The sequence below is a fragment of the Oryza glaberrima genome, chromosome 10, assembly GCF_000147395.1.
Source record: "Oryza glaberrima chromosome 10, OglaRS2, whole genome shotgun sequence".
Taxonomy (NCBI): domain Eukaryota; kingdom Viridiplantae; phylum Streptophyta; class Magnoliopsida; order Poales; family Poaceae; genus Oryza; species Oryza glaberrima.
The window spans coordinates 21,695,412-21,708,984 of NC_068335.1; the positions used below are offsets into that span (position 1 = coordinate 21,695,412).

General features: G+C 43.4%; 2 protein-coding genes across 3 annotated transcripts; both read left to right on the forward strand.

Moving 5' to 3' along the window:
• Positions 1–22: 22 nt before the first annotated feature.
• Positions 23–2,715, forward strand: LOC127786129 (F-box protein At3g07870-like). 2 transcript variants are annotated; one of them, XM_052313454.1, is made up of 2 exons: positions 23–224; positions 670–2,712. In XM_052313454.1, the coding sequence occupies exons 1-2, from the start codon at positions 132–134 to the stop codon at positions 1,489–1,491; spliced, it is 915 nt and encodes a 304-aa protein (XP_052169414.1). In that variant the 5' UTR covers positions 23–131; the 3' UTR covers positions 1,492–2,712. The 2 variants fall into 2 exon arrangements, with proteins under 2 accessions (XP_052169414.1, XP_052169416.1); XM_052313456.1 differs by having other exon boundaries at positions 87–224; positions 621–2,715.
• A 5,243-nt stretch (positions 2,716–7,958) lies between these two features.
• On the forward strand, positions 7,959–9,627 carry LOC127786163 (RING-H2 finger protein ATL2-like). Its single transcript, XM_052313493.1, has one exon. The coding sequence runs from the start codon at positions 8,124–8,126 to the stop codon at positions 9,237–9,239; it is 1,116 nt and encodes a 371-aa protein (XP_052169453.1). The 5' UTR covers positions 7,959–8,123; the 3' UTR covers positions 9,240–9,627.
• The last annotated feature ends 3,946 nt before the right edge of the window (positions 9,628–13,573 follow it).

Genomic DNA, 13,573 nt, shown 5'->3' on the forward strand with positions numbered 1-13,573 from the left:
CCCCATGGCATATGCCCCCGCAACACAGAATTCCCCAATTCACCTTCTCCCATCCCAGGAGGAGCCGCCGGAACCCTCACCGTCCCCCCAAGATCCAACCAATCTACCGGTAGACCCGGTGTTGTGCCGTGATGGATCCATTAGGCGGTCGCCGCCGCCGTACTGCTGCATCTGAGAGTGGAGGAGGATGGATGAAGGGTTGTACCAGTGTGAGGGCGAGAGATGTAAGTCACCTCCGATCCCTTCAAAACCCACCATTTTTTTTCGTCTTGGCTTATTCTGTGGCAACACATCAGGCCAGCCAGACACATAATTTACCACCAGATCTGAATCGCTCCCGCGGTTGTAATGTATAGGATGTATGTATGTATGCATGTTCATCTGTTTGTTTGGTTTTCCCTTTCACTTGATTCATTCTTTCTTAGCACAAAGCACCCCCCCCAAAAAAAACTCTCTTTTCGTTGTCCTTGTGGATTTCTCAGAATTCGGCGCAGCTGACTCCGATTCGTTTTTGGTGTTAGAGAGACACCGATTCGGACTATGTTATGTTACCTTTTGTGAATAAATATAGTACTAGTGTATATGTGCACCGCAATCTCAGAGTTAAGCATCATACATAGTCTTTGTTTGTGTGTTTGCTGCATGTACGACGACACCATGGACGTGAAGACGAGGAGCAGGAATAGGAAGAGGAAGAGGACTGTAGTACCACCTGCAGCAGCTACTGTTCCTGATCTGCTGCCGGAGGAGATTGTGGTGGAGATTCTGGCTCGGCTGCCCGTCAAATCCCTGCTACGCTTCAAGTCCGTCTGCAGAGGGTGGCGTGCAATCATCTCCGAGCCATCCTTCATCCGAACGCAACTCCAGTGCTCGGCTTCTAAACAGGAGCCATCCATCCTCATCAGCCCCCACACCCTCCTTGGGCGTTGCGATATTCAACCCCCAGTTGGAGGACTAGGTGATTGGCCCAACAACTTCTCCACCCAAATCAGCTTCTACCAATGGCAGCGAGGTGCCTCCATTGCCAGGTTCATGGATGCCACGGCCTTCCCTGCCAACGAGTTCCACCTCATCTGCCACCTCGCCCACTGCGATGGCCTAGTGCTCGCCCCCACAGACACCAACCTCTACCTCTTCAACCCGGCCACGAGGGACACCATCACTCTCCCTGACGGCCATGGTGATAACCACCACCATGGCACGGAAATGGAAGCTTGCTACGCTGCAGGGCTAGGCCTAGATCCTGTCACACGCAAGTACAAGGTGGTTCGAGCATTCTACCGTTCAATGGACCCCATCCGCATGGGGATGGAGGTGTTCACCGTCGGTGAAACGGGCGCAGGCTGTGGCTGGAGGGAGACCGTCACTGATCCTCCCTACCCTGTCAGTAGATGGCTCACTGCCTTCACTGTCAATGGTGGCTACTTGTTCTGGTACATGGATCGGTTTCGCTACCCTAATGACTCTCCATGGTGGCCTCCTTTGGTTTAGCCTGCAAGACCAAGCGTTCGGCGTCACTCTTCTTCCTCATTCACTGGACCCTGCCCTAGATGACAGGATTCATTTCTTTGAGCTATATAGAAAAAATTTCTATAGGAATAAAATTCTCTAAAATTTCTATAAAATTATGAATTTCCTTTGAATCCGAGGGGCCTAGATCTATTAACTGAGGTGCCTTTATTTATTGATCCATCCAAAGATACCACGAGAAGTGTGACAAAATGATCTGTTAGATAGTTTTGGATGGGCTGCGCTGTTGCCTATGTAATTAAGGAGTCGCTTGGGCCAGGCTTTGGGAGAGCTTTGGCAGCCCACCCAATTCCTAACAATGATCACTAAATGAATCCAGATGATTCTGAATTTTTTTTCCCTGATCTGCCTCTGCCACATGCAACTCAGTGTCTGCAGCCAGTGCTGCTGATATTTTCCCACATACTACTGTATAGTGCTGATGTTTCTTGGCCATTTTAACAGCATCACCATTTCGCTTATACTTATTACAAGCGAAATGGCTTATTAGTGTTATTAGTGATTTAAAAATGAATACTGAAAAAGAAACCACGATGAAAAAAACCGAAAACCAACTCTAAAATTAAGTTTTGAATTTAAATATAAGCTGAAGGCTAAACGATGAAGCTATAACACTAGTAAGATGATGAGTATGGCTTGCATCGACGGAATGGTATGGAAGCTTCACTTTTTCTTATCAGAAAGTGGCAAAGAGGCAGCAGACAGAATCGATCCATGGCAAAGGCAGAGTCACTGAGAGTCCTTCCAAAGCTGCCACTTGAGAATTGCCAATGCATTGCTCCTCCTCTTTTCTTTTCCTTTTCATCATCTTCTTCTTCCTTAACCAAAAGAGCCCCTTCCTGCCTGCCTGCCTAGCTATGTGGCTAGAAGGAACAAATCCTAAAGATCAGAGAGAATCAGTGACACGTTTCGACTTTCAGCTCCAAGCCTAATCATCATGGCCATCGTCTCTCCCTGCAGATTGCTACTTGTTTGTGTGTGAGAGAAGCAAAGAACAGAGTGAGTGGTGTTCCTTTTTTTTTTCTTATTTCTTGTTTATGACCATGGAAGGAAAGAAAGATACCTTTGATTTTGTTTCTCTTGGATCACTTCTCTTTTTCGTTCTTTTTGTCTGTCGAGCGATAGATACATACTGGCTTTGAGCCTGCAGGTCAGTGCCAAAAAAATGTTGTGTTGGGAGGGTATATTTGACGTGAGGCTTTATTCGATTCTAACCTTAGCTAGCTTCTCTTTCTCCTCCCATCATTTGCTACAGAAACTGTATTTGCATCTGGTTATTCATGTCGTTTTCATCGCATAACTTTTTATATATATAAAAAAATTCACTGACTTGGCATTGTTCAGTGTTGAGAGGTATATAGTATCTTTGGTCGATCTGCTGCCTTTGCCGAATCAGTTGTTCAGTACTCGAGTCGGTGCGTGCCTTGTCTTCTCTTCCTCTTTGCACAGTTGCAGATGCAGAGAGCTGATGGGCCTACATATGTCCAGATTTAAAGCTAGAATTAAGTTTTTTTAGACGGAGGGAGTATGCGTTTAGCTATAGTTTCATGTGTGTGGGGGGGGGGGGGGGGGGGGGAAGAGCAGCAGAAACAGCATGAATGCACGGTTGAAAACTTGAAATAATCTGTTTCCTTTCCCTGGTAAACGTATGCATGGTTTCACTCCAATCGGGGCATCAAACTATAATAACTGACTTGTCAACGGCATGCGTGTACGCGTGATCTAAGGAACGTACCCGGAGGAGTTCATTTGAGGCGAAAAATAACCACCCAGAGAGAGAGAGAGAGAGAGTTTACTTCCTAGTCCAACCAGAGCATTTGGTCACTGATACAGTAAGGCCTTGTTTACTTCCTATTTTTTTCCCTAAAAACATCGCATCGAATCTTTGTACATATGCATAGAGCATTAAATATAGACAAAAAGAAAAAACTAATTGCGTAGTTTGCATGGAAATCGTGATACGAATCTTTTGAACCTAATTATTTCATGATTAGCCATAAGTGCTATAGTAACCCACATGTACTAATGATAGGTTAATTAGACTTAATAAATTTGTCTCGCGGTTTTCAGGTGAGTTATAAAATTAGTTTTGTCATTCATGTCCGTAAATCCCTTCCAATATCCGATCAAACGTTCGATGTGATACCCCAAAATTTTCTTTTCAGAAACTAACCAGGCCTAAGCTTCGCATAGTAATCCTAGTACTCTCTCCGTTTACTTCCGCACGAGTCACCGTTGACTCCACCAAGTAGAATAAACTGTACAGTACTGTATAAACTTTTGAATAGTACTTATTCCATACTATATTACGGTTCCACTGTATATGGATTTTTATCCCTCGAGGGGATATCTGTTGACGACCAAATTTTCGCGTCAACAATATCCCTTCGTTGTTTGCATGTCATCTAAATAGTTATCAACAAAAATTGATAATATAGATTAATATGAAATATATTACTCCACAAACATGCAAGACCAAATTTAACTTCTACAAGTAGCAACAAAAATACTAAATTAAAAAGTATTTATCGTACATTCGCATCTATATTTGTTATTTTTGTTATAACTTGTAGAAGTTGAATTTGATATATTTCATATTATTCTATCTTGCCAATTTTTTATAACTATTTAGGTGGCATGCACGAAACAAGGGATATCTCCTTGAGGGATAAAATCACTTCCCATACCGTTGAGCTATTATGGGATGGAAGGAGTAAATCATTTTAGTATTATCGTAAGCCAAACTTTTATAATTCTAATCAAGTCTTTAGAAAAACACATCAACAAGATTTAGACTATCAGAATTAAATCAAACATTGATGTCTTCATAGTGTATTTATTTGTTAGTACAAACAATGGTGTATATTTTATAAACTTGGTCGAAGTTTGACTTGAGATAAAACTGAAAATAACTTACAATATAGAACAATGGGAGTATTCAGCTTTGATATTATGTGGTATTTGCAATTCATTAACAAGTCGCTTTTGAAATGTCGGATTCTTTTTAAATTTCTGTTAGAAATAAGATGAATCTTATGCCTTCTTGAATGCTAAGCTACTTTATACAAGGAAAAAAAAAGCAAAGGGGAAACAACTTGAATAAAAGACATTTTATTTTATTTTTATATATGTGCGTGCTTACATATAGTATGTGGAATTGTAAAGCTGATGGAACTGAGAATCAAATCAAACCTGATATCGATATGTCTCAAAGTTACTTGTTATTATTACCTGCTTTTACATTTGTAAATCCTCATTTACTTTAAACCGAACAAATATATAATCCTAAGAACAGAATCTAGAAAAGCATACAGGATTACCTGCATACTCACGTCATGCTGATCGTAGCTGACCCAACTGCAATGCTAGTTTCTGCAGAGATAATACGGTGCAAACTGAACCAAAGGAACTGAAGAAGAAGATCGGGAGTTTTTTTTCAGACCAACAAGTTCTTTTTTTTCCCGAGAAATTTCAGATCAACAAATTGAGAGACATACTACTACAGGAGGGAGAGATAGATAGGGCTTGTTCAGTCTATTAACAAAATTAACCTTACTAAAATTTGATAATATCAAGATATTATTGATTTATAGCCTCGTCAAATTTTGGTTGGAGTGACATTGATAAGAATACTGACATTGGTAATAGCAAAATATTATGTTTAGTTTATTACTCTATCACCATTTTGATAACCCCGGAAATGCATGCACTACCAAATCATCCAATGAGGAGTCTCACACAGCCAGCAAGCAGAAGTGAGATGTGGCATCATGCAGATTCCAATTTGAAGATTAGTGGCCTGATTAGACACTAGATTAGCAGCAGTTGTGATGAATGGGAAGCATCAAGTGGCGACATGGTTGCAGGTGGTGGCAGGAGACATGCACGTGAGGGCTCCCCCATCATTGGAGAGTACTTGCAGATAGACCCTGTGAGAGTGTGAGACCCATTCATCCATTCACCAACAAATCGATGCAGTGCCACTTGTAGATGGAGTACCTAGCTATAGTCACAAATGGAGTACTGATCAGGTTATTATGTTGCTCAGCTACTCATAAACTAACTAGGGAGTACCAAGGTGTACGTTTTTTATCAGTTCTAGTGAAACCGTTAGGGATCGGTTTGTAAAAATCGAACAAATTTAGATAATTTCCACACAAAAGTTGTCAGTGTTTTGCTCGGTTTTCAGTAAACAAACATGATCGTTTTCAGAAAACGGTAAGGTAAACCATGAGGAGCACTACCTTGCTTGCTCTTCATGTGTACGTTGCTAGCAAGCAAACATGATGTATGTACCCTACCCTCATCATGAATGAAACCACGCCCCCACTATATATATGAAGGTATCAGTGAAATTCAGAATGGATGCAAAGCCTTACTGTCTTATAGCATCACACTTTGCCGCAGTTTACTATGTGTGAAAAATGCTAGGTTAATTTGTAGTATAGTATTTGATTCAATTCTCGTACGAGCTAAAGGCTCATGCATTGCAACGGATATTATCGAATATTATAAGAGATAAAAACAAAAAATACAAGTTTATAGCATAGTTAGTTTATTAGGCATATAATACCATATATTTTAAGGAATGTTACATCTAAAGCAAAAGCATTGACGTCTAGAGACCTTATAGCCCCAAATATCAGCTTGTTGTGTTTAAAGACAGGCTAGAATACCATTACTAACATAATTTAAAGTAGTATAGATTTGATTTGCACAGTAGTTTTGTACCGTCCCTTATCAAGTTGCGGCACTACTCGTGCTGCCGTGCAGTATTGGTGGGCCCGCGGTAGTCAGTAGGACGAGGTCCAAGAAGCCCGCCACAAGCCCACCGCTGCAGCTCAGCTCAGTACACCACAGTACAAGTAGGGTCACTCACAAGGCTCCATGTATCTCTCTTTTTTAAATATGTTTAACTATTCATCTTATTTAAAAACTTTTGTAAAATATGTAAAACTATATGTATATATAAAAATATATTAAACAATGAATCAAATGATAGGAAAAAATTATTAATTAATAATGAATTAAACTTTTGTAAAATATGTAAAACTATATGTATACATCTTGACCTTGACACATATGCAAATTAAATTGGGATTTTATCTAAATTTTCTTTTCATAGAAGGAGTAATAGTGTGTATTTGCTTTTCAAACGGAAAAAAGAATCATACGTTTTCCCTCACTTTTGTTGGCTTTGAAAGATAAGAATGCATACAAGGCAGGCAGCATGGACAGCCTAATATATGATTGGCAGTTGGCCCATGTATTTCTAGACACGTTCATGTAGTAGCTGCATGCACTTCGTTTGTTTATAGATCTTGATATATACAATCCACGAGCAACTTGGTATATACATCGATGTCTTTGTGTTCCATTAGAAGTGTACGTCCAATTCAAAATTTAAGAAAACCATGGGTCAATTTTTAAATTAATCCCTACATCTGCAATTTTTAGTTCCATTTGTGGGAAGATCAACTCATTGACCGGATAGGCCTTCATTTCTACGAAATGGCAGCTCTCCATGCATGAGAACAGATTTAATTGACTTTTGCTTGTAAGGTTTTTGTCGTGCTACAGTGCTGCTCTCTCTTTTTTTTCCCTTTAATTCCTAGAATAGGAGCTCTACTAATTCTTCAAAAAGAATTAATAAGAAATTACAAACAGCGTGTAAAAGTCTAAAGGCATAATATCGTGAGCTACAAATTAACATTTACGCCACGTGGACAACCCAATACAACATACCACACGCCAAGTATATAAAACTCAAGAAAAACACGACACTCTACCAAACTATCGCACCCTCACGCTCTACATCCAACTCACCATTTACAATTGTCGCTTTATATCGCTCACCTCATGAAGCCAGCTCTAACTTCACCAACGAAGGCATTGTCACATGTACCATCTATTGTACATCATCGCGACGGTAGCACCAATTTCTTCGTGATACTTCTAAAAATATCGGGAGGCTTTTTAACTCTCAAGATGTTCCAAATATCTCATGTTATTGGTATGAAACTTACTTTTCCTTAATTATCCTTTCTTTGGTATGATTAATTCCAGCATAAATTAGGCCATGTTGATATATTCCTTTCTTAAGAACATTAGCACTACCAATAAACTTCCCAATCCTTTAGCTATAATTTATATCCAAAGTTTAAATAATTCAAAAGAAGATAAGGGAAAGCAAAGAATTCAACGGAGACAAACCCTCTTGGGCCCCCCCAAATCCCAAATTGCGAAAATCTAGTACACTCAAATCACAACACTAGCCAAGCCAGCACACCACTACTCTACTGGATCGAGTACAGTACACAGTATGATGATTTTTTTTTTGTGATTATAGAAATTAAATGTTAAATAGTGAAATTAGGAGAGGAAGAATCCAAGAGCAATTAGGATGTGAGTGCAGAAGCGTCCCTTTCCCGGACAATTTCCCGGCAGAAGTATAAATCACAAGCCGCCATGGCCGCCCTCGCTTCCTGCCAAAATCCTTACTTATAAGCCACAGACAAGTGCCGCAGCTAAGCTAGCTCACCTTCCTCCTCACCACCAAGATCGCAAGAACGCAACAAGAGAGGAGGAGATTGATGTCGTCTTCGGCTGTGATTCCGCCGCCGTCGCCGGAGAGGAGGGTGCCGATGGTGGCTGTGCCGGTGGTGGCCGACGATGGAGGCGGAGGGCATGGGGCGAAGGGGGAGGAGAGTGTGAGCGGGAGCGTCGCGGGCATTTCGCCGAGCATCCTCATCATCGCCGTCATCGTCGTGGTGATGCTCCTCGCCTCCGTCTCCATCCACTACTTCATCCGCCACCTGTGCCGCCGCTCGTCGGCGTCGGCGGCCGCGTCGTCCTCCGCGCCGGTGCTCCCCGTCGTGGTGCGCCCCGCGTCGTCGGCGGCCGTGGGGGAGCAGGTGGTGGGGAAGGCGTCGGCGGAGCGCGCGGCGGAGATGGAGCGGCTCATCTCGCGGCTGCCGCTGTTCACGCTGGCGTCGTCGCTGGCGGCGCTCCCCAAGTCGTCGCGCGACTGCGCCGTGTGCCAGAGCGCGTTCCGCGACGACGACGAGCTCCGCCTCCTCCCGGCGTGCCGCCACGCGTTCCACTCCCGCTGCGTCGACCCGTGGCTCCGCGCCAACCCCTCCTGCCCGCTCTGCCGCGCCTCCATCGCGCTCCCGCACCCGCCCCTCCCGGACCTCCTCCGCGTCGAGCTCGGCAGCGTCAGCAGCCGCCGCTCCAACCCCAACTCCGCCGCCGCCGTCGCCGCCGCGCCGCCCGAGGGCGCCGCCGTCCGCGCCTACCCGCTCCCCACCCTCCCCAACTCCGAGTACCTCGTCGAGGAGGAGCTCGAGGTCGTCATCAAGCAACCCGCCGCCGCCGCTGCGCCAAGAACCGGCGAGCCAAGCCAGCATCCGCCGCCGGCGGCGCAGGCGGAGCGTGGGCAGCCGTCGTCGGTGACCCCGACGGCGTCGTTCAGCTCGGCGAGGTCGCAGGAGCGGTGGAGCAACAGGTGGAGCAGCAGATGGAGCAGCCGGTGGAGCAGCGGGCGGTGGAGCAGCCGGTACGACGCCGGCACGGTGACGGCGGCCGCCACGGCGGAGTGGTGGTGGGACATGGACGGCGGCGCGGCGCCCGCCGCGCGGCGGCGCGAGGTGGAGGAGCAGGGCAACGCGTTCCACGGCTTCATGCGCTGGCTCACAGGGGCATACTAGTAATTTACCACTCGATCAATGCCCAGTTCACTCGCTCGTCAACCTCGCCGGCGCCGGCGATCGCCGGAGAATTGAATTCAACTGAATTTGAAATGAATTATGAATTTCTGATGCGGCTCGGCTCTGCTTTTGGGCATTCGTGATTAGGAGTAATTAATAGTGTCTCCTTTTCTCTTTTTTTGGCTGTGAATTCTTGTATTATTTTTTTTCTTGAGTGCGTGGATTTCGAGGGTGGAGGATGCATATGGTGGGAAGGTTTTTGATGCCGTACGGATTTGAAAACTGCTTCTTCCTCCGAATTGGAGAATGTCGGCGGGAAGATTGAGGAATTCGGGGACTTTGAGGCAAATGAACTGAACTGCCCAATAAAAAAACAGAATTATTTCCAGCTTGATCGTATAGGCTATAGAACCATGCTGCATTTTGTTTGGATATTGCAAATTTGGGAGCGAGACTGTGTGCCAGAATGCATATATATATATTCCCTCTGTACTTAAAAAAAAAGGAATCAATTTTTGAGGATGAAGCTAGTACTTGATGTTGATTCTTTTTGTGATTGAAATTAGCAAAATGAAAATTACTGTTGCATTTGTACATATATATATTCAGGTTATACTTATGCTTCTGAACGTGCCAAAGCACATTTCACTTATTTTAACTGATTCAGGTTTTATGCTGCAGCATATGATCAGTACTAGGGCTTTGTTTCTTTTTGTATTGTTCATGGGGAGTGTAGTATCTTCTCTATCTAATCATAGCATGGGTGTGTGTAGTACTAGAGTACAACAGTGAACTTTGAGGCATGGTGGTGTCAGGTAGGCATGCAGGCAAGAGCAGCATGGATTTGTTCTTCGTCCGTCCAACACAAGATCATCGATGATGATCATCGAGTAGAGTAGAGAATGCAGTGCAGAGTGCAGTGCACATGGGGATGAGGGTTAGGATAGGAGATTCCTGGTCCTTGAGATTACGCACAACACTACAAACCTCCTCTCCTCTCCTACTACAGTCTACAGTGCTAGTAGTACTGCTACTTGGAAAAGGACTCGCCTGTCCCATTATTTCCATTGCCATTTGGGACAGATGGCTACTAGTACTTGGTTCACTATCAGTGTCACCATTAGCTGCTATGGTTAGCTTTAATTTGTCTGCTTAATTAACTGATTTGCTAAGTGTCTACTCCCTATGTCCCAAAATATTGACTTGGCACTACTAATACTAGGTTTTGATGAAGAATATTTTGGGACGAAGGAAGTAGCTATGTGAACGAGTAGCGTATTGTTTTGACCATGGCCATATATCTCATTTTGACCTTAAATTATTATTAGATAATTATGTTATAATTGAAAGTCGTCTAGGTACATATTTTGATCGAATAGGTATTTTATAAACTTTCCTTAAAAAGTTAAGTGATCATCAAAGCTTAAACTTGAATAGTGTTCATATAAATTATATACCCCAGTGGGTAGCTATTAAGCAGCTTGACCTGGCAAGCTGCATGCTTGCCTTTAGGTAGGGATGAGCTGATATTGATCAGACTCGAAAGAGAGCTCGGCAGGAGGACATTGATGCGTATGTCGCTTTTGTGGTTGGCAATGCCATTGCCATTGCCATGCCATGCACCGGATGGAAAGCCTTTTCATTGTTGCCCTTAGCTTTGCTGTGTAAATGTATGTGATGAGCTACAGGACTACATGCTGCTGCTGCTTCTGCAGGAAGCAGCAGGACTTCACCTTTGCATTTCTCCATGCATGTTAACACACTCAACTACTGAATATTTGATTGTTAGAAAAGTGAAGAGAGAAAAAATGCACTATACTGAGTTTCTTATTATATATGCCTTGTTCTTTTTGTTCGTTCAGTTGAGGGATGTTTTTCGTTTTATTTTAATAGCTGAATCGCACCGTTTTCTGAGAAATTCACGTATAAAAAGTTTTTTTAAAAAAAAACAATCACGTCATTTAAATGCCTGGAAGCATGCTGCTGAATGAAATGGTTGCATTCCCATTTAGATTATAAAATAACACGTCCATTAATTTGGGTACTATAGCTATCACTACTGATTCACTGATCGATATATATATATTTTCTATCCATCCATCCATCGAGAGAGAGGCCGGTCGATCGGTCAGTAGCTAGCTAGCTTCTTCTTGTTGTTGTTATCTCGAGCTGGGGGAGACAAGGAAAAGCAAAAGGCCCTCTGCTTCTGGATTCTGCATGCATTGCAATTTCCTTTCCTTTCAACCTTCTTTTCCTTTCTCTCTACTCCCAAAAAAAGACAAACCCTAGGTTTTCGTGTCAATATTTGACTGTCCGTATTATATAATTTTTTTTATAATTAGTATTTTCATTGTTGTTAGATGATAAAACATGATTAATATTTTATGCGTGACTTATCTTTTTAATTTTTTTTATAATTTTTTCAAAAAAGACGGACGGTCAAGCGTTGGACACGGAAATCAGAGTTTGTCTTTTTTTAGGACGGAGGGAGTACGTACGTACAGCTGCTGCTGCTGGTACTCACAGTCTCTTTTCAGCCTTGTGCTGTGAATCTGTGATGATCTGTGTTGCTGTTCACCAGCCGATGGGGAGTCAAAAAATTCAGAAGAAAAAGGGGAGGCATTTGCCATCGATTGACCGACACAACACACAGCCAAGCCAGCTGATGCTGCTCTATCTATAGCTCTGCATATATGCAAATGTCGTCCTAGCTATAGTACAGTAGTGCAGGCATGTGTACATGTTCTTTTGCATGCCATGAGCTGATCAAGATAAACTGTTGTATGTACGTTGCCAGCAGCTATAGCTCAACTGCTCAAGTGTGGACTGAATCAGTGAGTGTAAAAAGATGGAGATATATGATTTATTTTTTTTACTGTGCCTCGCATGCGAGAGATGCTTGGTGCTGGGGGAGCACATCAGATCAGGTGCACTTGGAGCTAGCTAGCTATAGAGCAAATACCTACATATATAGGAAAAAAAAACTTTCATCTTTTGTCGGAAGTGACCATAAGAAGAAGAATAAAAATGGCAAATCCGGTACGTGTTTGTTTTTAAATAATATGAGCTTTTATTAAACTCAAACAATTATATCTAAGGAGATACAACTATCCAATGAGATCGATCCATCCGTATGACGCATCCTACGTGCAGAAGCAAATACAGTATGCACTGGCACCGACCATAGTGACTTCATTTGTAAGTGTGATGGATTTCTCTTCGAACTTTATGGTTTATGAGAGGTATCAAAGAGCTACCAAATTCTTCTAAGTAAAACACTACCAAATTCTACAGTAAAAATACAATACCTCCCTCTATCTCATCAAAGATTGAAACATCACTATTTCATTACTACTCGTAAGCTAGGCTCAAAAGCCTCAAACCAATCCATGTAAGTAGCACTGGTGGAGAAACCATCTTTGATCGGTCGACCAAATTCCACAATAGTCCCGGTTGCAATAAAAACCGGGACTAAAGATCATTTTTAGTCCCGGTTCAAAGAAGTTGGTGGGTAGTGTCAGGCTTCAATTATCTTTAGTCCTGGTTGGTATAAACAACCAGGACTAAAAATAGATCTTTAGTCCTGGTTGTTTATACCAACCGGGACCAAAATAAACTGCCGAGCGCGTGCCGAATTTATCTCCTCGGTATCCCCTCCCCTTTTTTCTCTCCTTCATTAAAAACCGCCGAGACTAAGCCTCGGTATCCACCAGTCCGCCTCCTCCCCTTCCTCCCCCTTCCCCTCTCTTCCGATCCCCCTCCATGCCTCCTCCTCCTCCTTCCCCTCTCTGCTGCGGCCGCGCGGCAGGCGGCCGTGCGGCGGAGGATGGCGATGACCATGCGGCAGCCGGTCAGGCGACGGTGGAGCGAGGCGGCCGGTGGGGCCACGCCCGGTGGCCGGCGGGGCCACTGGTGGTGGCCGGCGACAGCGGCAACCCGTGTTTTTTTTATCTGTGATTCACTTAGATGTATTTTGTATGGATAATTTTGTGATTCATTGCACATTTGTATGGATCTGTGATATATTTGATATGTTTATAATTTTTATAGGATTTGGGATGTTACTTTGATTTGGGGATTTGGGGTTTGATTTGGGATATATATCCCACTCGATTCGGGAGAAAAAAAAGAAAAAAAAAAGGGGGACCATCTCACTGCCGCTACCATCTCTTTAGTCACCAACCGGGACTAAAGATCCCTCTCTTTACCGGTTGGTAATACCAACCAGAACTAAAGATAGCGATCTTTAGCCCCGGTCAGCGGGGTTACGAACTGGGACTAAAAAGCACTTCTCCACAAGTATAGGTGGAGTACGTATTGGCGGATGTACAGTA

What these genes read in the sequence shown, in the direction of transcription:
- LOC127786129 (XM_052313454.1), top strand. Translation starts at nt 132, where the DNA reads ATGGATCCATTAGGCGGTCGCCGCCGCCGTACTGCTGCATCTGAGAGT. An exon ending in CCAGTGTGAGGGCGAGAGAT is followed by an intron (nt 225 to 669) that starts GTAAGTCACCTC and finishes ATGGACGTGAAG; the next exon opens with ACGAGGAGCAGGAATAGGAA.
- LOC127786163 (XM_052313493.1), top strand. Translation starts at nt 8,124, where the DNA reads ATGTCGTCTTCGGCTGTGATTCCGCCGCCGTCGCCGGAGAGGAGGGTG.